Source organism: Tinamus guttatus, unplaced genomic scaffold, assembly GCF_059628265.1.
Source record: "Tinamus guttatus ecotype Peru unplaced genomic scaffold, ASM5962826v1 Tinamus_guttatus_pri_ptg000150l, whole genome shotgun sequence".
NCBI lineage: Eukaryota > Metazoa > Chordata > Aves > Tinamiformes > Tinamidae > Tinamus > Tinamus guttatus.
The window spans coordinates 1,890,147-1,915,414 of record NW_028288684.1 but is presented as its reverse complement, the minus strand read 5'-3'; the positions used below and the strand labels follow the sequence as shown (position 1 = coordinate 1,915,414).

The following is a 25,268-nucleotide window of genomic DNA, read 5'->3' as shown; positions in this document are numbered from 1 at the left end:
AGCATCATAAAGCAGCCAAGCGTACTAACAAACGCACTTCAGCTGACAATGCTCTGAAAAACACTTTCTTTAGAAGTGCCTGCTTTGCAGAGAAAAAGCCTCAATTTTCACAACCTGGTTGCAGGCGTTAAATAAAAGTCAGATCTCAGATAAAAGTGCTGTGATGTATTATGGCATTAGGTCTTGTAGAGGAAGCCAGTCTGTATTGTGATTACATGCAAAATTAAGTCTGAAGAACTGCATTAGAAATATCCATGACTTTGAATTTTTAATCTATTTTCTCTCCTCCATAAAGTATTGTTTAAACGCTAGGTGCAGGAATCCCACTGGCAAGCAGTCATGAGTAAGAGTTCGAAACCATCCTTGGAAAGAAACAATACAACTGCTTCACTACTTGCACTCATTAAATATACGGTGCATAAACTCTGGCTTTGGAAACCTCAGCAGGAGATTTCTTTCTTTTTTTTTCTCTCCTTTTTTTTTTTTTTCCTTAGGGATTACTGAAATCTCTGCATTATCCACTGAATAATGACAATGCTTTGCAGCCTTGAGCAGTGACTGAGGATTTGGTCAGAGATGGTAAAAGGCAAGGAGCCTAGAGGCTGCCTTTGCAAAAAATGCATTATAACATAAGTTATTTTCCTTCTAAACAATTAAACATCCAACCATGCTTATTCTAAGCACTTCTGACTTGCAATGAGTACTCAGAAAAATCTGACTATGGGACAAAACTTACTGTTTTTGTGATGGAAGTGTTATGCTCACTAACAAAAAAAAAAAAAAAGAGAGAGAGAGAGAGAAAAAAAACTCACAAAATTACCATTTCTTTCTAGGTCTCTCTCTGTGCTTCTCAGATCATTCTGGCTTCCTCACCTGATTGCAAATGTTCACTTTTCACATTTCATCATCATATGCACTTATATCTAGTATTACTCTTAAATTTCAGTCCTTTTAGGACCCCACAAACATTCCCACTGACTTCAGTGGTTTGGTCAGGCCTTTTGGCTGAGAGTACATAGGCCTTTTTTGGTAAGGCATTAATACAGACCCTGGCTTTCTCCTCATGTCCACGACAACTAATTCCCACTCCCACAGTATCCTTTCAATAGTGCCAGCCCAAACATTTGTGCAGGCATGCTGAGAATCAGATCAGGGAACTGATCTAGCTAAAAATAGCTTTTCTTTTGCAATTCCAGGTCATTTTTCAGAGTAGTTCATGATGCAGCCACAGGAACTGTGTGGTGAAAGACCGATGTTCAAGGAGTGCGTCTGGGGGCACCACTGCCTAGTTATGCTGGTTTAAACTGACTGTGACATAAGATGCAGGATTTCAGGTGAGCATCACTGTCCTGAGTAGTAACATGGTTCTCAAGCCTGTTTGCCAGCGGCAATTTTGTGCTGTGCCGAAGCCATGCTGAGTTACTAACCATACGCACAGAACACAGGCAAACATTGAATCTGGTGGATGTCCTCAGGTCTGGTGCTGGCATCGCATATAGCTCCATGTGGCAGGGCCACATCTGGCATCGTCCTGTGAAGCACAGGGGCTCATGACTGGTCTGCTGCATGGGAGATGAGACACTCCTGAAACCCGCTTGAAGCACAGACCTTGGTACCCGCAGTGGTGTGGTGATACTTGGGTTTCTCTCCCATGTCAGGCACCCAGGCGTGTTAGATTCTGTTAGATTCATTTTCCTATTTATTGCACTGGCCTTTCAAACAATAAGTGGCTTGAACGAAAAAAAAAAATAAATAAGTGAGAAGAGCTGCTAGAAGACCATTTTTGTATTCTGAAGCACTGTGAAGCATGCTAAGACACACAAGCCTGGCCTGGGGTACATACATCTTAAACAAGACAGAAAATGACTAAACATGCTATAAACCGGAGAACACAATACAAAAATAGGTTACATTGCTGACCACTGAGGGTACAGGGATAGAAATGGTGTCAAAGAGAAGTTGTATTTAAGCCTCTTGGTTTAATTGAGGAGAAACATCAGAAGAAGAGAAGCCAGTGGGTGACAGGTAGGAGAAGTAGAATGAAAGTGAACGAAGGTATCAAGACAGCAGTCAGCAGAGTTGCAGGTTTTGGAAATGGCCCTGTGGATAGTGGGATTTGAGGCCAGGTAAAGCAGATGCAGTGAGGATGAGTTTTAGGGCTCATCCTTAAAGATAGTCACTAAGCAATGTTCAAAGAAAACCAGAAATCTATTAATATGCTTTTAGTTTTATGCCTTTAGTAAAAGAATGTTACAGTGCTATGAGATGATCCACTGCATCAGCAACAGGAAAAGAAGGTGTCTGGGAAAAAAGTTGTCTGTAGTGTGGGAACTTGAACTTGATAAGAAATATTCCAAATGAAAGAAGCACCACAAATGAGGTGTATGTGAATGTGGCAATGAGAAAGAAATCATTCACAGTGCAATGTTTTGCCTAATACAGAAAGGTGTATCAAAATGTCATTCTGGGAACCCTTTCACTACTTGTACACATCCATGGTTTCAACTAATTGTTTGGGCTACTCCTCCCGGAACTATTACTCCTCACGGCCAAAATTAAGCTTTTAACTTGGAAAGATGAGTAATTAAGCCTCCAAGCAAGTTTGGAATATGAAATTACTCAGAGTGAAACCAAGTTCCTTCCCGCTCTTTTAAAATATGGACTGAAATGACCCTTGGTGCTCTCTTCCCTGCAGAACCAGATTGCTGGCTGGCCAACGTGGATTTCTGTAGACAGTCCTACAAGGGTATCTGAGTTTCATTTACTTTTGAGTAGCCCTCTGTCTGTTTTCCTATCAGCCTACTTCTCTGTAGAGAGAAGCAGGACAAAACCATACTTCTGCATACATGCCTCACAGCCATGGGTTTGCCATTTCAGCATATTTTAGCTGGGCCTGAAACCAGTTTGTGCTGCCATGTGCCCAGTCCAGCATCCATCTGCAAGACGATGGAATGTTAGAAGAGGACACTGATGGTCCAGGTGTGAGGGGCTCAAACCACATGTCCTGAAGGTCTTTCACTTTCGCATGATCCTGCATCAACGAGACACCATGCCATCTGGCCAAACCTTAGGGACTGTCCAATGGTCTCCTCAGAGGGATGCCTCTCTCCTGCTGTTGAAGAGATGTCCCAGCCCTCTGCCCTGAGTCAGGTTTCTCAGTAGAAAAAAAAAAAGAAAAAGAAAAAATCAAAGTTCCAAAAAATTGTAGCGTCTCCTTCACTGTTCCCCTATCTTCCTTCACACAGTGAGATTTGTCATCTTTCCCTCTGGGAGCTGCCATCTTAATGATAGCGCCTGGTATTTCCCAGTGGGTAACTGAGTGTTGTGATGCAGATTAAGCCAGACCAGACTGAAGTCAGATTAGAAATCAGCGAGAAATCAGGCAGGTTCTTCATTGTCTCCAGGTAAAATCTAGTTTTGTTTTGTTTTGTTTTCCAATGTTTTGAGTTAAATGACCAGAGAGTTTACCTGCTGTTAAATTAATTAAAATGTTTAAATGACAAACAGGGCACATTTCTGGAAGTGTTTATTGGCTCAAAATCACAGCACTGATTTTAAGGACGTTGCTTATAGAGAAAGGCATTGCTCAGTAAATATATAGAGAGATGTATGCATATGTACATATAAACATGATATAGTAGGGACTCTTCCATGTAGGAATATAGGAATTTAAAATGAATTTACCAAGTGTTTCAAAACACAGCAACATCATTCTCAAAATCATTTAGGCTCCCTTCCAAATCTTGTCCATACAGATTGTCACTTTAAATCAAAATACACAGGATATCTGTCAATTCACTGTGTAAGCAAATTGACTGACTGTTACCTTTGTGGACATGCAATATAGACAAATTCAGTGATAAAACTTCCAATTCGCAATTTAATATTTTAGTTCCATTGAGCTTTAAAACTCTGTAGATCCAAGCCATGCCTGTGAAAAGTTAGAATTTAAACAAGTCTGAGAAAAAAAAAAAAAAAGATATTTGCGGGTTAAATTGCTCCCTTTTTACAAGAATGGAGTTGTGCTTGTGCATGACAAAAAGCAGGCTGGCGTATATCTGAATTTCAGTTGCACTAGGAGTGAACCTGGAGAAATCCCACTGGAATCAAAGACATTGTCCTGGCAGTAAACAGGTGTGGAAGAGAGTGTAATTTAAGCTGACAGGAGTACAGACTCCAGTCACTCCACTGCTGTTTATATCACCAAAAAGGTTGTATTAAATAAAGTAGCATGATAAGAAATGCCTTTATTGCCTTGAAAACCTTGCCTTAGAGAGCAAGAGGAAAGCACTCCTGAATTTTAAGCAGTAGTGTCTTTAATGTGAAGTACTCTCTGGCAACTGTTGAAAAGGTTGAAGAAGACATTCACAAATAAATGTCTGAAATCCCGGAAACTTGACATGAAACTGAACAAGAATGCTAAAAGCACCTGGAAATTCTGTAATTCTGTCCTTTTCATACAGCCAGGGAGAGTCTGCCACCCATGTGAGAACCAAGCTACATCACCACATCACCAGGTACCTGATATAATACCATCCCCCATGAATATATGAGACAAAAATCTACATCATTTAATTGTCAGATGTCAACCCAACTCATTACAAAATGTGCAAGCCCTCTGTGCAACAGATGAACCTGAAGAGGCTTATCTCTATGACTGCTGTCTATACAGTCATAATTAAATCGAAGTGGGTGGAAGAGGAACGGAATAATTATGATTTGAAGATAAATAAAATGCTGGATAAGTAACTGCAAAAGTCTAATTTAAGCATCCTGCATAAATAAAAAGTATCAGCACCTTCTGTGACATGTTTTCACACTGAGGTAGTGCAGAAAATTAAAATAATCAAGAAAACAAGAAGGTGAAGTATTTAATTAAAAATATCAAATGTGTGTGACACATGCATAGCAGACAACAGCTAGAAAAGCACTCACTCTCTGCATATGCAAATGCAAACCACATCAATGTGTGCCCTTTGCTAACTGTACATATAAATTAACCTTGCAGTCACATTACCACAAAACTCTTTTGGCACTTTTTCATATTTGGTAGCACATAAACTGCCCCAGGTTTCAGGAGGACCCTCCTGTAGGCCCCTCATCACTAGGACATGCCATCACACTTCAGCTGTGCCCGACGGGCTCGGCCAGACCAGATATCCTGCGATTCTTTCTCTGTGGCATCTCGCTTGCCTTGGTTCTTCCTCAGGTAACAGACACAGATACAAGTCACCATGTCACACTGTGTATCGAGGTCCCACTCCCACAGGTGGCAAAATTCCCATCAGCATCCAGGCACTGCTCCTCCCTGACCACCTGCCCTAGTGCAGGCATTGGTACACGGCAGTACAGAAAAAACAAGAAAAACCTCAAACAAGAAACTCCTGAGAGGTGCCGAGGCTGCCACCAGGGCTGCCGTTCCCTCCTTTCCAACTGGCAGAGGGATAGGGAGGTACAGTTCAGTAAATCTGTTCATCCTCTGCTGAGATAGCCAGCTGGGCATCCCCACTCTGAAGTGAAAGATATGGAAAACAAAACAAATAGAACAAACACATAAAAAAAAAACCCCAAACCTCTAGGATTTCTGCAACTTGAAAACTAAAATGCGAAAGTATATGGGTGGAAAACTTTTGTGCAATGTTTTGTTTATGTTCCCTTAACAGATGCCTTGAGAGTAGCTGGGATGTGTAGAGCTTGAGGTTGATGTGAAGCCAACCTAAAAATCACGTTCCGTCCACAGATGGTTTTAAATGCTTCTTTCTCAGTGAATATTATAGAGTGTGGCTTGCTGCAAGGTGCTGTTTGTTCAGAGACATGTAATCTGCGGAGCTATTAATTGCTTGCGCAAAGATCCAGTTTGAAAGTGTGGCTGAACATGATCTTGTTATTCTGCACCCTAATAACTTTTTTGAAAAGGATACGTAATCCACATTTAATTAATCTTCTAAATACATATTTGCACAACAGATTAAAAGTGCAGGAATTATATATTTTACATATGCAAAAGAAGTCCCATAATAGCTCCAAGTGCTACTGTGGTCCACGAGATCTTTTTAAAAGCCTCTTTCTGATCTGTATGGCAGGTCTATTCCTTGCTTTCTCTTTCAGTCAGAAACACAGAATTTTTGTTCTTTACACATAGAGAGAATAGAATGACCTTAGCACTCATCAATGCAACAACAAAAAAGTCTTATCAGTTGAAAAAAATCACTGTCTTACAACGGTCTTGCAGTGGTTTTCAGCTTGTGATCCAAGAACCTAAGAGGTGTCATGGAAAGGGTCCACGAAAGGAAACTAAGCAAAACAAGCTTAGCTATGCCATTCAGCAGCCTAGGAGATCCAGGAATCAACCAGTCAAGAAGCATTGAAAACCTCTAATCTAAACAAGCATACATAAGCTTTCTACATAAAAGAAGCTATGACCTCTTTTGAACTACGGGATACCATTTATTATTGCAAAAAGAGCTTCACAAAGCAAAAGGAAAGAAAATTAGTCTTTATTTCAGTTAGGACATGCCATCTGCATAACTAGAGTAAAAATGGCATTTAATTATGGCACTAAGGAGCTCAGCAGAGTAAATTGCCTTGAGAAATCATGTGTGTTAGCTTGTGATCAACCCAGTACTCGACAGTCTCCCATCAGCTTGGGCTGCACGTGATGCAACTTTCAGCCTGCCTCAAAATACCAGGCAGACAGCTCTGTAGTCAGAATTTAATGTAAAGAAGAGGTACATTAGTACACCTATGTATTTTAACAGTGTTTCCATATGAGAGCTGGTTCAATGGCTTGGAAGACCTGCATTTGCTAAACACTTGAGCATAAATTTTATATGCTACTTCAAATAAGTTTCTAGCCTCCTATCTGTAAAATGGAAATAATATTCTTTTTATGTGTGCTAAAAGACATTATGAAGATAAAGATTTTATGGGAAGGTGCTTATATAACTTACGTAGAGTGCATACTGATTTCTGTCATTCAACTTTACAATAGTGACATCAAATTGTATGCCCAAATGGTGGAGAAAATAAGTAATTGCATGCAGTTTTAAGTTCCTCCAAATCTTATTTTTTCAGCCATCCTGTTCTGCCCTCATTATCCATGTGAAGGACTAATTTGCTTTGTTACAGATGCACCTGCTTTCTTGGATACTTGCGGATATTTGGAGACAGGCTGCAATGAAAAAGAACCTCATTGTAACTGGTGAATTTGCATTTAAACCTGTTGGGACAGCAGGCATGTGTCAACATTTGCTTTTCATTCTGGTTTATTCACTGGGCAAGCTTACTGAAAACTATACCGCTTCTCCCTTTAGTTTACAGCAGTATAGCTCTATTTTCAAAGCAAAACAGTATTCCAAGATCTCAAGGCAACATTTGCTCCCACCTGTTTGCAAGAGAGAAGATTCTAGGTTGTCCTTTTATCTTTGGAAGTTAAGAAAAAAAAGGACATTTTAAAGAGAATCTGAGCAGTCTGGAATTAAATTGGAGCAACCACTAGCATAATAATTAAAGGTTTGCCTGATACAGAAAAAAGTAAAAAAGTATATTAAAAAATGTCCTGGAAAGAAAGGGGGAAAATGTGAGAAGGAATCAAAGTGAGTTTATGAGAGAAACACTAATGATTTCCAGACATAAGATCAAATCCAGGTCTCTGTGTCAATGGTTCAATATTTAGCTCATAAGGTACCACATTCAGAGATAAGTGGAAATAGTAGGTGCTTTTATACTCTGGCCAAAAGCCTAAACTGGAACAACTTTCAAACCAAGTAAACTCAAAAAAATATAAAAAATTAAGTAAGATAGGAGAAAGAAACTAATACAGCCTGACCTTTCTTCTATCCCAAATTCTTGCCTTCCTTGTTTTTCCCTAGCTACCTTTATTTCAGCATTTGGATGGGGTGGCAGTTGATTCTGCAGATCCTCTTTATTTACTTCCACTCCATTCACTAGGTGGTCTCCTCCAATCCAAAGACACAACAAAACATTTGGAGCTCCAAAACTATCTTAGCATTTGGCTTATGTTCCCTCTCTGCCCAAAACTGCTGGTCAGCTTCACTGAACCACACCTAGAAGGACAAAATAACATTTCAGTTGGGAAAATTAAGATTCATCTACAGAAAACACACTCTATCTCGTATAGATACAAGGTGTTATAAAACTGTTCATTCCTGCTTTAGGTTTTTATTTTACTGAATGAATAAAAGTATGATTTCCTAAAAGGCTTGTGTATTAGATCTGATGCTTTTCAAGCTGGATCTTAACAGCTGAATTAATAGTCTTTTGAAATGTATGAAGACTGTAACTGACCTATTTAAAGCAAAGAAAAACAACATAAACATGACATTGACTCCTGTTTCCTATTTCTACTACAGAGACAGCCATACAGCCTAAAGTCACAACAACCAAATATAAATTTGGTTGCCAAGCTTCATTGACTGCAAACATCTTGTGCACATACTTTTAAAAATGGTGCTTATCTGAACTGTTTCAAGAGATTAGTTTACATATTTAATAAGTTAATATTTCACAAGCAAGACGACTTCCAAGCAACATATTGCAGGACACAGCTCAGCAAAGTCCTGAGTCACTTCAGTAAGAGCCTTTATAGGAAATATCAACCACACCATTGCACACCACCTAAGAATATATGTCTGTGGGAGAAAGACCTTTTTTCATAGATTCTCTTCCCAAAGCCAAGCTCTGTTCTGTCTTGCAGCAGGTTATTTCTCCATCGTTTCTATCTTCACTGTCACCAACGTGTCAGCAACACTGCATATCTTCAAGCTCAGATTAATTTTACCTTGACACTATTGAAATGTCAAGTATGAACTTTTAACTTAGGTTCAGAAATGTTAATCAGTTTTGAAATAGCTATAGATTGCATATATATCAAGGCACCATAATTACTTAGAGGAGCCTGTCAGAATCCATATATCGTTAGCAGTTCTGTTTCATTCTAGCTGAAGAGCCACAAAGTCTTCAGGTATTCATCAGCACTGATAATGGAATGTATCATCTTGAAACAATAGGCTGCAGTCTCATATTGAAGTCTTTTAAGATGTAAGAGATGAAGATATAACTCTTCTAGGATTTATACTAGCTTACTTGCATTTTCAAATAATCTTTTGATTATTTACTTTTTCAGACTGCCACAGATGACACAGGTAAACCATTTTTATAAATATTGATGTCTATTGTGGTCCTGTCCATTGAATAACTGCATAATTAGATCATAACCATACTATGATGGTTGCAGTTTAAACTTCTAGCATTATGCTAGATACAAATTTTAAAGGCATCTACAGACTTTAAACTTGGATATTTCATATTGATTCTGTGAAATAGCAAGAAACTTCTCCCAGTGCTATTTTACTGCTTAACGGTCTCTTGTCTGCTAGTAGGTCTGCTACTCACATTGAAGCATTTGGGACACAAGAGAAATGACCCTGAACATCATGCACTTATATTAAGATGAAGGAATAACAATATCTATAGTCCTACATTGGAGTTAGCAAGAAAAAAAAAAAGTTATTAATTAGCTGTACCCTCATTCATAAACCAATGTGCTCAGCTAACTTGGAAGAACAAGCAAGATTTCACTCTTAGTTAAAGGTCCATGTACTGAAGCCCTGCTTTGGAAAGATGCTTGGCAGCCTCCATCAGCAGAAGAAAGAGTGAGGCCACATCTTTGACCAGTTGCGAGCCACCAAGGACTTCTCCCACCCTGTCCAGTTTACCCACATGGTGTTTCCCTGTTCAGAAGTGGCACCTGGAGCTCAGAGCACTCACAGTCCAGCATCCACTGCCATCCAGAGATGCAGGGGGACGTTTAAAGTCTCCCCTGCTTTTGGGCACAGATGAGCATGTCCTCTGCCTGCAAACTGCACTCACTGACTGCAGCGTAAGCTACAGTGAGCTTTTCCACCAAAAAGATGTGACAGATGTGTCTGCATGGAATTGACTCATCCTGTTTTCTGGGAGAACATTGAGGGGCTCCTGAGGAAAGCTATCCATGGATTTTCTCTCTTCCAGCTCCTACTAGGATCTGCAGAGTGGTGTCCTGGGAGATGGGGAACTGCCTGTGAACTCCACCTGGCTCATACTGCCATGCAAACTTGGAAGCACTTTGTCTACAACGGAAAGTAGACAACAGAAGAAAGTAAGATGCTTCATTAGTTGAATGAAAAGTGCTTGCACTAATTCCTAAAGGACCTAATGAAAAGTTTCATCCATCAAAATTCTCAATTAGAAAATGATTCCAGTCCCAAAGCCTTGCTGCCCTTGTCTTGCAGTGAGATGTGGGTCTGTACATCTCTAAATTATTCCTCAGTGCAGGGATAATTTAATAAGTGCACTTTTAAGTACTTTCAAGCCTCACTTTTAAATTAGCTTTTAATAACTATTTTTTAAAATTTTAATGAGACCCATGACATACGATTTTTAGGTGTTCTGGTTATCCTGGCAACCTAAAAAAGGGGCCGGAGCACTCCACAAATGAAGGCGTTTTGGTGTGTACCTCAAAACCACTTACAGCTTACACAAATGCAGGCCCAGCATCTTCTCCTCAGACCCACACCTACGGAAATGCTGCTCTGGGTCAGAGAGGAGGTAGCAATGATGCGAGTGACAGATGCCAGGTCTGCACCAGGATACTAATATTTTCTTACCCCACCTCCCAGGCGCAAGTATTGGATATGGAAAGGAAGACAGCTACATCAGCCCTCTGCATTCCCACTTTCCTAATAAACCAGCCTTTGCATCTCTTGCTGGAAAGAAAACTTACACAAACTTGTTGCACAGCTATATGTCTTCTCCAGAGCCACCAAAAGCTTGTCTCTCAACCCTGGCTCATCAATCCAGCAGCACACCCTAGCTCTGTTTTTAAAAATAAAACTGTGATGAGTCTGAAGGAACTAAGAATTTGCTTCTTTCCACAAGTTTGCTAACTGCAGTTTTGACAGTCTGCAAAGATACCAACTGAAGAGGAAGGAAAGCAGCTTCTCTTTATTGTCAGCACATGTGACAAACACTCTCAAGCTGAGCTGTCTTCCCATATATTAATTTTCTACACAGATTTGCAATGGTATCTGAATCGTCTCCCTTCACCTGCTCTGCCAAATTATTATGGTACAAGCGCTCCACAAAAAAAGCACAATTGCTTGAAATTACACTAGAGTCAAATGTTGATAAAAAGGTGTCACAGAGGGAACGAAAACTAACTGCTGTGAAATTTAATGAAACCCACTGAGTGCCAAGGGCACAGCAGCCAAATTGAATTTAAAAAGGTGCCAAGTAGGGAAGCTTGTAATCAGACTAGCCACTCTGTTAGATGAGATAAGCAGAATGACTTTTCTCTATCATGAGATCAAAACAGACTGCAATTCTTATGCATGAGATGAAAAGTTACAGTATTTATCCTCTCAGCTTCCTGTGATCTTAGCACCGGATCTCCTGCTTAGTGGCCTGAAATGGAATTTGCCATCTCCAGCATAAGGTTTGTCCCAGCCCTTGCAGGTCACTGGATATTACACAAAAGAGCTCTTTCCTGACATGTTCTTTATTGCAAATTGTTATGGGAAAAAAAAAAAAAAAGAATGAGCTAAACAGAGCTCTTAATGGCTCAGCATAAGTTATCTACAGGCATGGTGTCCCTTTCCAGTTTGGGGAATGAATTGAAGCTACTGTAGGAAAGTAAGAAATAAAATATAAAGCTAAAATAAGAGAGGTGGGAAGCAACAGACTCTGTTCAACAGATGGCTCAGCGCTCACAAGCAGAATGGTTTCCAAAGCATCACTTCAGTGTAGGATGTTAGGAAATCATTTTATTCCTTAAGTATCGTACAGCAGCATTTTGAAACACTGTTAAGAGAGAGCCTCGTCTTGCAGACAGAATGGTACTTACATTCCCTCACAGGAGCCATCCCTCAGGATCTGGGAGCACAAGGGACGAGCGAGCTGTGCAGCCCTGGTGCACACAGCTTGGAGTGCATGATTCGGGGGCTCAGGGAGCCCCTGGTAATTTAAGGGATTGATGGGAATCACACACTGACCCCCCAGGCCATGCAGAGAGGCTCGAGGTCCAGGACTTGCCTTGCTCACCCACAGCCTGCTCCAACTTGCAGCCTGCCCCAAACAGCCAGGGTCTGCTCTCGCGGCTCGATGTGCCACTCTGAAAAGCTTTGCAAAGAGAAAAACTCCATCAAGAAACGAGATTTCAGGCACTAAGCAAAGCTTTCCAAAGCACTGTGATTCTTTAGCCCTCTCCGCCAGCGCTAACCAGGCATCTACCACCCCAGTTGATTACTTCTCTGAGGATTTATTTCAAGCAAAAGAGCTTTTAGAAGGGTTGAAAGAAGTGACTTGACTCAGGAAAATCATACCATTTATCACTGGTTAGTCAGCCAGGCATGCAGAGAGCATCTTTCACCTGCTCATCTGCAAAATGCACATGAAATTCCTTAACATCTGCATTTATCATGTTAAAAAAAAGAAGAAAAAAAATGCAGTTAACTCAAAGCACCACCAATTTCCTGATCCGATTTTGCTTGTTTCAGCTGAAATTTCTGTGGAGCCGCAACTGTCTGTGTCTCTTCCCCCCGTGGTTTGTACAATGGATTTCCAGAATTTCCTCTGCTGTAACGAGAACAATCGTAACAACGGCAGCGCTGTATAGCTGAGGATGCTTGCACAGATTTGCCAGGCTGATGCAGAAAATCCCCAAATGTCATTTCAAGCTTGTCGTCATCCAGCAGCACTTGGGACACAGCTGGTTAAAGGCAAGTTTGAAACAAAGTACAAGGAAATTGCACAGTCTCACAAAGGGCCCTTAACATCCTGCTGCCCACATTTGCTACAGATTCTCAAAACTAAGCGCTTTTTAATAAGCCCTGGTAACCCTTCCTAATAACTGGCATTCAGCTATCTTGAGCCTGACTTGAGTTGGTTGTGATGCTCTGACTATCAAACTTATTCTGATGGAGGAAAAAAAAAAACAAAAAAGGATTGATAAATAGGCTGTCAGTGAGTTGCAGATTCAGACAAAAGCCTGAACTTGTGAAGCAGGCAGGAAGCACACTCCTCAGAAGCCTTAAGGCTATTGCTTACACTCCACTGTGTGAGGGGGTTTCATATCCCTTTAAAGGGTGCTGTTTTCAGAAGCAGCTTTTGTTATTCCAGATTGATCATTCATGGCTTTTTTTTTTTCTTTCTGAAATCCTTTCTCCTCAAAGCAAGGGACAAACTCCATAGCCCTTTGCGTGCAGAAGAAAACCATTCTTCTCAAATCAACAATACCACATTATATTACAATATATTATCTTTATTGCGGGACAGCTGAACTGTTGGACTGCAAGGGAAAGGGTCGGATCTTTACATAACTACAGAAGTGATACAGTTTTCATCACAGCACTGTTCATTTTCTGCTGCATTCAGAAAGTTCTCTCCAGGGCCTTTTGAATCATTTACAAGATAAAAATAACAGTAATCTGCAATATACAATTGTTTACATTTTTTAAAATTAACATTTTTGTTAAAATCCTACAAACTACTACCAAACTCACTTAGAAGTCTTTGCTACTCCATCAGCAAATGGTTTTATCCACAAATCCATCCCAAATAGTCAGTATTCCTGAAAGACAGAGGTTTACGAGGCGTATGCCTCCAGCCCACAGTGCAGCAAGCTCCCCAAGAACCAGATGTATTTTAAGGCATCAGTCCCACGGCAATTAACACTCCGTACCCAGGGATACAGCTAGGACCTGGCATCCTGCCACATTCTCTGCACTTGACAACACCAACCTCCCCCAGCTGAAGGCTCCATGAGTGGCAACGGTGCTTGGGATGAGGCGCCCCAGCTCCTGCCCTCCCTCCTTGCTCCCATGGAGAGCTATCCCTGTTGTTTCCAACAGGTGAGGTTCTACGGAACGGCAAATCTGGAGGGGGGTGGAAGGCCTGCGCCTGTTCTCAGTCGTACCTGTGACATCAGGGGACTGACACTGGAGCAAACAATGCGAACGAGATCTAATCGCGCCCGGGGAATCAGCCGCATCACCAGCATTGTCAGGGTGCAGTGACCATGCCCCGTTTTTCATGCCCGAGAAGGCCCAGGACAGTGACTAGAAGGGATCTGTCAAATGCAATATTGCCCCTCTGGCCTGTGATGCCTTGTGGAAGCAGAATCATCGCGGGAGCAAGGAGAGGATGTCCTCTGTGGCCCTCTGTGACTCAGAGCCACCTCCACGTGGCCTCCATGCCAGGACTTTGCACTTGGACAACAGAGAAATCTTGATGTTTCTCAAGTCACCTGAGGTGTTTTGGAGAGCAGAAGGGAATACCTGAGCAGGGAGACAGACAGCAAGGCCACAGTGAAGATGTGGCTGTGGTGGGGCACGGATTGTACCTGTATGTCCATGTCTCTTAATTAGGTCACGCTCCTTCCTATTTGCTCACTGAACGGAAACAAAACCTTGGTTGCCCTGGAGTGCTACGCCTGACTTCATCCTAATGATAAAGGAGAGTGAAAATTGTCTTATCACTCTTTAGAGAGCCAAAGTTAAATGGCTCAAATGGTTAAAAGTGCATTAGAGAAGTAAAAGGATGCGAGCAAAGAAAAAAATGGAGGCTGAGTATCAGGAAGAAAATTCCAAATGGAATACGTAGTAAGCTGTGTCTCCTAAAAGAAGTGAAAAAGCCCCATTACATAGGCATTTAAAGCCAGATTGGACAAAATTCTGGAAAATACGCCACTGGGAACAATCCTGGCCTGTCTATGGGGCATGACCTCATCCGCTTTGGAAAACATTGCAACTTTTTGACGCCTAAATTAAGTTCCCAGCATATATTCGAATAGCTCTTGGAGTTCAGGAAACAAAACAAGCCAGATCTCTAAATGCAGAAAGAAAATGACTAACAGGTTCTGCTCTAACCAACATAAATGCAGAGGACCTGAAGTAAAGTAACTCTGAATTTACACTTTGTCCCGTTAAAACTGGTTAAAACTGGTTAAAACTGCTCCCCTGTCTTACATTTCCTAAAGTTTCATTAGCTTATGCAAGCAGAGCCCTTTGAAATGAAAGGTATCACAGAAGTGCTGATCATCATTGTTTCTTTCCAAAAAAGAGGGCAAAAAAAGCAAAGAGCCTGAACTTCATTTCAGAGATAAATAAAACAGCACTCCAGGACTTCTTTAGATCAAAAATTCTGTTCATAATGCAAAATTCTGCTTAAACCTAACACAGCTGCAGCAATATTCAAAACATCACTTTTATATTCAACATCAATAGCAAAGCAAAGAGAAGTAAAGTGACTCTTCCTAACTTTTTAGCAACATCCTTTTTCTTATACATCAGCATTTGAATTTTAAATGTGCTTTCATGAAGCCTAAAATCGTAGTTCCAAAATTTGCTCTGGGCTGAAACTTTTTTTTTGGGGGGGGGTTGATTTTAGGCTTTTTTTCCTTGTATTTAAGTGAAATTACACTAGGAATAAATATAATTGAGAAAATAAAAATGAATGCCTCTTTCAACACACAATTTACTGAAAACAAGATAATTCACATGGGTAATTTTTGTACAAAAATACTCTCAGTGTCATTTGTCTTCTGGTTGCATCTCCACTACCCAAAGAGCGTTACGACTCCCTGCTTGTTCCATGGTGCTCGAAACCTTGCTCTGGAGTGATGGCCTCCTTGCAGCTGCTGATCCTGCAGTCTGTGACCAGTAATATCATAATGATTCTTACTTGCTAACTAACACTCAGGTCTCCTTCAGTGGATTTCATTAGGAAATCATCACACGAAAAGCTGGGCTGGCAGTTCTGTTGGGGCAGCAACCTTAGCAGGACCACACTAAGAACATTGGCAACCAAAAGGAAAGCCTGACTGCTGAGATGTGGTCAATCTCTGAAAAATATAGAGAATCTGTGAAGAATATAGACAATCTAAGTCTGTTCCTTTTTTTTTTTTTGACCTACCACATAAAATTAATAAAATTATGCACCAACTTTTGACTCTTCTCCAGTCATATTTGGTGATCCATGGAGAGAAGAAAGATTCAAGCAACAGAGGTTACATAAAATTAAGAGAGTGGGAGGAAAATCTGAGTAATGTCACTTGTAAATTGAGAGCAGCAGAGGACATAAATTGTATAAGTTTAGGTTCAGTCTCGAATTTGCCCCATATTTTAACTTCTCTCTTCTGTTTGAATGCAGCAGAGAGCTAGCTAATTATTCAGTAGAACATATGCTGCAAAATCTGCTAAAGACAACTTCCAAATTCCCTTGTTCTCATCATCTTCCTACAATAACACTCTGATCATCTTCCTACAATAACACTCCGCTGCCTTATTCAGTTTAACCAAAATCCACAGCTTTGATTCTGCCCTGTATCACCATATATGAAGGCACCTTGTAGTGCTGGGAAGTGGATACTGAGCACCAGCACGAGCAATCCCAGGAACCAGCTCAGCAGGTCAAAATTAAGCACAGTCCACTATGCATTGAACTTTATCCCTTGGTGGATGCACATAGGAAACCAGAGTAATAGCTGCAGTGAAATACAGCAGCCATGAAGCTGTTTTGGTTATAAAACTAGAATACAGAAACTACAACTTCAGTGGCAATCCATTGAAGACTAACTGCTCGATCTTAGAGGACAACTATAATAAACCTCAAGCAAATATGGTTTTAGTAGGTTTTTCTGCAATGATCTGTTCTTGGTGCTACACTGTTTAACATTTGCATAAAAAGAGATTTCTAAGAAAAGGACTCAGGGTAATTCATCACTGGAACAAATTATAACGAACCTTTACTGGAAGTAATTAAATTGAGACTAGAAGTTTTTTTTTTTTTTCTCAGACATATACTCTTGTTCAAACAGGAATTATATGAGGGCTGTCCTACAATCTGTGCTACACCAGACATCAGAATAAATAGTCCCAGGACTCTTCTTATTCCTCCTGAATGTATGAGCTGATGACATATAATCACTTCATAACCACATTTAATGGTGTCGTGTTCTTTGTTTGCTCTTCTGTTACCTCCTGGGGAGGCATCTGTTCCTTTCATATGCCCCTCTTGCAGGGCCTTCATATGCACGTGTATATGTTGGATTAACACCAGCCACACAGCTTAAGTCACTCTTTTGAAAAATACTTTGAGGCCAAAGAGGACAAAAAGGATATTTTTGATGGGGTTATGCTTTAAAATTTCTTTTTTCAGGTACAAATTTCAGGAACAGTTGGGAGGAAGCCGTAGAGATAGAGGAAATGGATGAGATGTTTGGCAGAACTACAGAAGAGTTTGGCAACAGTTTGCACCTTGGAAGTCCCTTGACAGTCTCAGCTCCTCCCTGTCACCAGCAAGGCTCCTCTCAGTTGTGTTTGCACCCTGTGGACAGAAGGTGACACTGACCTTAGTCTTCTTGGCAGAAGTCAGGAAGCCTCCGTCCAGCTGACAGACAAAATAATGGTTACCAGTCGCTGCCTGCAGCTCCTTTCCTCCGTGCCACACAGCCTTTCCCAGGACAGCTTCCATTCCCTGTAGTCAATGGGAACTACTCTCATCAAAGCCTTGAATAACTTCTTCTCAGCTGTTTTCCGAACCAAGACAGCCCTCATTCGCTTGGATACCACAAGTTTTTGACCATCAGCTACGTCTTCTCAAATGTAGTTGTCCCTTAGACTCAGTACCTCCATTTCTTTGAAGAACTCCTCTTTTTTAACTGTTCACTGTGCATGTCCATTGAGAGACAGCATCTCTACATTGTCCCACTGTCCTATGACTTTAGTTTCCTTCCTTTCTCTTCTCCCTATATTTTAGACATTGATTATCTCAACTGCGAAGTCAGATTCGGCCACTAGTAAGCTAAAAACCTGAAAATGTCCTTTGGATCTGTCTTAAAATTTCCAGCCTAAAATCTCAAAGCGTTCCTCTGATATGACTCTACAGGTAACACAAAACTGTCACCCTTCACCCCATATTCTCATCTCAGTGGAGCTCCTTATTCCTCTGCCCTCCACATCCAGCAAGCACTCTTCCCAATCCGGATAGGGGTGGTGGAAACTACTATGGCCATTATTGGGATAGCACAGTTGGAGAAGCATTTTACAGTGATTTTGTATGATGCTGAGGGCTTTTAGCAGCAGACTATATATATATATTTTTTTCAGATGGAATCAGAAGTTACTGGGACGTGCATCCCCTTTTACTCAAATAATTGAATGCTCCTTTCACCATTCGACATTTCAAGAGCTCTCCAGATTTTCTAATCAGCATTACAAGGACCATCATTTCAGGGGCTTCAGTACTCTAAGATACAAGGAAAACAAGAGAGAGCACTAAGGAGAGGAAAAGGAAGTGCTGCTGCAAAGCTTGCTTCTTTGCTGAAGAGAGCAGCAAAACTCAGCTTGAGTACAAACTTAGTGAGGATGCTAAGGAAGACAGTACAAACCACGTGGCTGCACCAGAATTAAGAGGGCTCATTTCTCACGTTCTTGTCAGAATCAGGGTCAAATTGTCAGATCCGGAGAGGTGTCTAAGCCAGCAGGTTATTTCATGCTCTGTTCCCTTACATTCATAACCCTCTCAGCTTGCCTTCGTGATCCTACAGAGATAAAGGGAGTTTGGAGCAAGTGCAGTCTTCATCTATATTTCCTGCGTGCTGACCATTTTAATGGAAAGCTTCACCTCACTAGCATAATGTGCTTTAAATTGACCATCCTTACAATCCTTGTAGCTTTTGATCCACTGCCTCTCATGAAATGGGCTAACCTTTAAGTTCATTATGTTCTTAAAATTATTGCTCTGCATTCAGAGCGTGAAACTATTCCCCAAATTAGTATGTCATATCTGAGCCACATACCTGCAAATTTTTAGTATCCCCATTTAAGTGGAATTGACTTGCCAAGGCACAGTAGAAAGAAGATCAATAATTACAGAGTCCAATTTGCCATAGATTTGTTAAACTTCACTTCCTGCCATCATGCCCTCAATAGCTACGGTCGAAGATACATCCTTGCAATCTGTTCCAGCTGCATTATATATGCCTCAGTCTTCCAAACATTGAAAGCAAACCAGCTGGAAACACTGCACTTATTGTTATCAGTGGAGACTTTATCCATCTACATAACTGTGCCCTCAAGAGGTTACAGACAGCATAACTTTCACATCGGTTGTCAGTTCTTTGAAATAATCCAACAGAAACGTTTGTGAAGTACGTCCCGAGATACTGCAGCAGCGGTTGGTGGGCTATGGTCTGCAGACCTCTGACAGTCACCAAAGAAAAGTCAGGCCCTAGGGTGTTGCTTACTTTTTGTTGCCTGCTGCCAAACTGGCTGAGAAGATGACAAAAATAACATTGCTTCTTCATGTAAACAGCTGCTATAATAGCTGCAGAGCTGTCACATGATCATACATGGGAAAGGAAGTGGTTCAGATAATTGTAAATGGGAGGACAAGTCTACAGTGCAATCTTTCTATTAGAAACAAAAACTCAGTACACATCATACCAGAGTCATCTCAAAAATATATATGTACCATACTCAGGATTAGCTGAAACAGTCAATGTAGACTAAATATGTAAGATCAGCCTGCATCTAAGCATCTCTCCTGACTCTGCATGGATCTGCAGCTTCTTGCAGCTCCTGGCATTCAATTTTTATAAGAAGAGCAGATTTATGGTATAAGTGCTCATGAATAATTCACTCACATCAGTTGCCACATACAACTTGGGGAAATCCCAGCTGTAAAAACTTGGCACCATTCAGCTAGTGCAAGCTACACTCCTTTTATACAGGTGTTATTCCACTGACCTACTTGGAGTTACTCCTCCTTTCCACTACTAGAAGAGGAGGATCGGGCTGTTTGCTTACCTCTTCTCTGCCACCTATTAACAGCAGTAAAAATACTCCTAGTATTGGAGTAAGTTATTTTTAGCAAGCTTAGCGTTTCACCTCACCTCAGCCACAGGAGAGTCTACATCTCACCAAACCTGGGGTCTCTCATGACAAGCCACTGTCAATTGGCTAAGTTCCTAATTAAGGCCATGTTTCAAAATCATGTTAAGAAAATTACTGAGACTAATGGAACACCACTGAAACTGTAAACTAGCTACACCCAGAGTGTTCTTAGGCTGGTTTCTAACTGCAAGAGAAACACAGTTTCTTTCAAACATTAATTCCTACTGCAGGAACCACAGCACTGTGCTCGTAAGGTGACTCAGATGAGAAAGAAACAGAAAGTGAAACTGTCCTCCCTCTCCTTGCCCAGCCAAAGAGAAAGGCACAGAGGATGATCAATGGCATCACTCAGTTGCTTACCTTTTCCCTGGATTTTTTTATTCATAATAAAATAAAATGACAATCATCACCACTGTGCCACTGACCTTATTCAAAGCACACCCAGTGGGCAGCATAAGCAAACTTAAACCTACTGCATAGGGAACTAAGACCCAATGCCCCTAGATAGTAGGAGATAGTAAGAGTAGTAGATCTGAACAGCTCGTGGCTATCTTGACAAAAAGCAACCTAGCAATTATACTGCCTAAATTAGGCATTCGAATAAATGCAGTCATGTCATTTAAGCAATCAAGCTATATTGATTTATAGCAGGTAAAGATTTTATTAAGGATGTAAGGAACTTCTTAAGGATGTAAGCATCTGATCTTTACCTTAATATGTCCCTTCAGTGAATCCACATTACTGGCTTGCACCACCTGGCCTCCCCTAATGCCCCCACAGTTCACTTTTAGGCAGGTCGAAGAAGGATGGTTTCTCACTTTGTTCATTTCTTACACACTTCCAGCAGTGCTGAGTGAAATGAGAGACAACCATAAAGCCCAGTAGAGGGGAAAATTAGACATGCTGTGTAAATAATTTCTGAGCTGTAAGTAAAGTCTTTGGCAGTTTTAGTTTCATATCACAAGTTCACACATCTTTTGAATTGTCACCTGCAGCAGATAAGCCCTAAATGCTCATGACCCCTCCTGGATGCAGTGTGCTCATGTGGGACTAGCTCCCACCAGGCATGGGCCGAGGCGGCCGCTCTGCTCGATTCACCATCCACGTGTCCTCCACACACGATTCACCATCCACGTGTCCTCCAGCCCATGAGGGCATCACAAAGGGGACGCGAGTCCCAATACGTCCCACCGCCCCGGCTCAGCAGACAGAGCGGGGAGCACGACCACGAAAATGGGACCGAACACAAACGCAAACCAGGTGAGCAGATCTGGCATTTGGAGTGGCATGTGGGGTGCTTAAAGCCACGTGGGGACTGCAACAGCTCTGAGTGGAAACAGCCAGACTGGGCAGGCTCACAGAGGTCCTTCTTGTTTTGAATTTCCCAGGATGATTTCAAAACGGAGGTGGCTTCAAGAAGCAGCAATTTCCAGGAGAGCTAACTCTGGAGCAGCCGCCACATTTTCCAATTGCCCACGCAATTAAAGGCAGGAATGCGGGCAGGTTGCGGGCCTGCGGGAAGGGTGAGGGGACAGGGTCACTGTACTCGACGACCAGTAACCACTCACGGGGTCGGAGCCGGGGAGCTGCGCTGGCCTACTCAGGACGGAGGGCTCATCAGGCTGCAATCAGGAGCCCAGAGCCTCCTGCGATCTCCCAGGCTGCCAGGGAGAACATCCCCCCTTGAAACCTGGCTGCATCCCGCTGCCAGCTCCACACACCTGCGGAGAGCAGGGGCGGACGCGGCCGTGCGGACGGTGGGAGGGGAGGGAGAAAGGGAAAGGCCGGGGTTGTTTGCACAGTAACACGGTCTCTGCCGTGCTCCTGGGGGCTCTGCAGCCCCCACGCTTCCCCAGGTAAATCAATCTCAGACGAGCTCTGCCAAGATCTACAGCCTGGCAAAACATGACAAAGAGAGCAGCCACAGAAGTCAGCCTTTGCCACAGAGAGCGGTGCTCAGCCATCTGGATCTGGCATGCAACTCCCAAAGATTATACAGGACTTAAGTGCAGGAGAGTGACCCTAGGTCATGACAAGTCTTTGGGCCACGCTCAGACACACAGGCAGCCCCACCAATGGTCAAGGGAGCCAAGCCACCCTTGCTAGCAGAAAGTTTCAGCAACTCCCTCTTCTTCCCAGATCGACAGAGGCGTCTCCAGACCTGTAAACCTACCACCCGAATGTGCCTCCATGTCCTCGCGCAGCACAAGCATGGAGAATGTAGCACTTACCCCCCAGGAACTGGATGCCTCCTGCCATCCTGCCCACGTTCCTGGAGATGAGCTCAGACACACAGCAGCCCATGAGTGCCGTCAGGGCCACCAGGAGGAGCAGCCCGCAGCCCAGCCCCGTCACCACCGTGCAGATCCTCCACTCGGTGCTGGGGATGGCCTGGAAGGAGGCATAGCGGCCGCACTGCTCCACCATCACGGTCGTCTGGAGGCTCTCGTCCCGCACAGGGTATGAACACCTCCGGAAAGTGCCAAAGGAAACCGACTTCTCCAGCTGAGACCCCAAGAGCCAGTAGGGCATGAAGAACCCCACGCAGGAGGCAGCAGCGCAGAGGAAGGAGAGGAAGGCCCAGATCATGCCAGCACAGGTGAGGCTGGATGCCATCTTGGTATCTGCACTCAGGACCACTCACAACGGGGGGAGAGGGAGCTGCCTACGTATTTCACAGAAGGTTTAAGGATAATCCAGAGTCTCTCAGCCTTGATAAATCCTCGCTCCAGGAGAAACACGGATCTTAACAGCCATGCTGATGTTTTCTCCCATCATGAAGACAAAGGTCCCTGAGTAAAGAACAAAAAAAGAGAAAACGTTCAGTTCAATTAAAAAGAAATGTGTATCTGCCACAGTGTTTTTTGTTCCTTCAGCATTTTTCATTAAGGCATCACACTCCTGTCTCATTACTGCAAGCAGCCACTAAAATTGCTGTCAGTGGCAGTGCCTACTTTGCAGGTAGGAAGGAGCTTTGGGGCTCCCACTTTCAGGGGCTCCCTAAGCTCTTGCCTGGTCACCTTTCTCCGTGGTATGTCTTAATCTGTCCCATAACAACAGGGAAAAAAAAAAAAAAGGCTTCGTTTGTCCATAGGCAGCTGGGTCTTCGTCCTGCAACGCCCTAGGAACCTTCTTTACATACACAGATCCTCAACTTCAGCACAAAACTGTTTGCAGTACCTGAGGTTTTTCAGAATCAGGCCCTTGTGAAGAGGGGTGGCACTTTCCCCAGCTTTCCCCTAATTTGTTGGCTTCTCCATGGGCCAAAAGCAGCCAAATATTGTTTGATGGTTAAACATGCCAAGAACCCACAGCTCCAGACGGGCTTCTGGCAGGTGAAGGCTTTCAAGTTCATGCCCAACTAACCTCAATCAGCATATGCTTAAAATACAGGTCTCTCTTGCTATTCCTGCTTGCACTCAGCCCAGTTCCTTCTCTTTCTTCTTTGTCTCTTCCCAGGCCAAACCCAGACTTCCCAACTCCTCTGCCTCCTTTCCTGGTAGCTCTGGGACATCTCAGTCCTGGAGCTACCAAGCAGTTCTGGCTACTATAGAAACCAGAGGTTAAGCTTTTATTTCTTGTTAAATCCAAGCTGGATCATTAAGTGTAAATCTAACTGCATTTGTAAATTTATGATCATTTCTCACAGTTGCTGCCAAATTAATTCTGATAGCTATTTACAGGGGTTTTTTTTTTCTAAGCATGATTAGACGCCATTAAGTGGATTTAGTTCTTGTACAGTGATAAAATTAATACCAAATCTGTGGAAGGAGGGAACATAGGTAAAAAGTCCATGAGTGAAATTAAACCTGTACACCATACAAAAGTTTCGTTTACTTTTAAAACACTAAGAACAAGAAGGCTCTTCTATAAGGTTAGAAAAGGCCCTGCTGCTTCTCAAGAAGCACATGCTGGGCTGTTTGCAGCCACAGCCCATCTGTAGACCTTCTAACCTGCAAAGAACCAAATCCCCCCAGGACAGAAAGTTGGAAGGGGGCATCGGGTGCATCCATCCCTGCAGAGGCATCTTTGGAAGAGGATCTGCCCATCTTGGCGTAGCACCAAGTGCCTAAGAAGCAGCAGGGCTCAGCACTTAAGAGAGGGTCCTTCCCTGAATCATTAGATCAGAAAGGGCTGGGAAGAGGGGACAACGTGGAAGGTCCCAAAAGCTGGTCCGTGCCACCCCCACCACCCCAAACGGAGCCCCAGGAGGCTGGACAGGGAGGGAGACAGAGGCACCAGGCAGGGGACCGGGCTGGTGGGCAGAGGAGAAAGGGAAGAGAAGGGGCCCGGAAAGGGAATGGGGTTCAGAAGAAAAGGAGTATCCGGAAAGAAAGGTCTGAGAGGGCGAGGGGTCTGGGAGGGGACAGGGGTCCAGGAGAGGAGAACCCCTACCTTCCTGCCCCGGGAAGGGGGATTGGAAGAGGGAAGGTATGGGAGAGCAGGGAATGAGACAGGGCAGGGGCATCGAGGCGAGAAGGAGCCTGTGGGTCCGGCAGGGCAGGGAAGATGGGAAAGGAGCCGGGGAGCAGGAAGGGAGATCGGGGAAGGGAAGATCTGTCAGGGCAGGGAGGTCCAGGACGGGAGTGGGGTCCAGGAAGGGGGATCGGGGAAGGTCTGGCAGCAGGATAGGGGGATCCGGCAGGGGAAGGGGAGCCGGGAGACAAGAGGGAGCCGGGCGAGAAGAGGGTCCGGGAGGGGAAGCAGCTCGGGAGGGGAAGGGGATCTGGGAGAGAAGGAGCTCCTGGAGAGAAAGGATTCGGCGAGGGAAGGCGCTCCGGGCGGGCAGGGGCATCGCGGAGGGGCAGCTCCGCGGGGGCGGGCGCGGGTGCCGGCGGCGGGGCCGCCGCTCACTCACCGGCTGGGCGCGGGCGTCCGCGCGGCTCCGCGGAGCGCACGGGCGCGGGGCCGCTGGCTCCGCTGCCGGCGCGGAGGCGACGCGCGCGCTCCGGGGCGGGACCCGGGACGCTCCCCAGCCCGGCCCCGGCCCTCCCTCCTTTCCCTCCTCCTCGCCTTTCCCTCTATCCCCGTGCGAGTCCTCGCTCGGGAGCAGCGCGCTCCCCCGCCCCCTCCTCTCCCCCCGCGCTCCGCCCGCCTCCCCGGGCGGGACCGGGGGCAGGAAAAGGGGGGCGAGGAAGACGCCGGGGATGCCGAGGGGAGGAAGAGCCGGGGGTGCCGATGCAGCGTTTCGGTCACAAGAGTTCGGGAGCTGCCGTGCGCCGATGTGACCCGCGTACCGAGCAGCTCATCCCGCCCGCGCCCGGCGCAGCGAGGAGGCGCGAGCGCCGGGGCTTGCCCCAAACGGGGAGCTTTGGG

The 25,268-nt window shown here is 43.8% G+C and overlaps 1 protein-coding gene across 1 annotated transcript in view; it reads right to left on the bottom strand.

The window, feature by feature from the left end:
- Positions 1-22,758, bottom strand: part of LHFPL6 (LHFPL tetraspan subfamily member 6) — a 139,406-nt gene extending 116,648 nt beyond the window's left edge. The window contains exon 1 of the mRNA XM_088522289.1: positions 22,184-22,758. Within this exon, the coding sequence (XP_088378415.1) occupies positions 22,184-22,568 (385 nt within the window). The 5' untranslated portion in view covers positions 22,569-22,758. The remainder of the gene's footprint in view (positions 1-22,183) is intronic.
- Between the last annotated feature and the right edge of the window lie 2,510 nt (positions 22,759-25,268).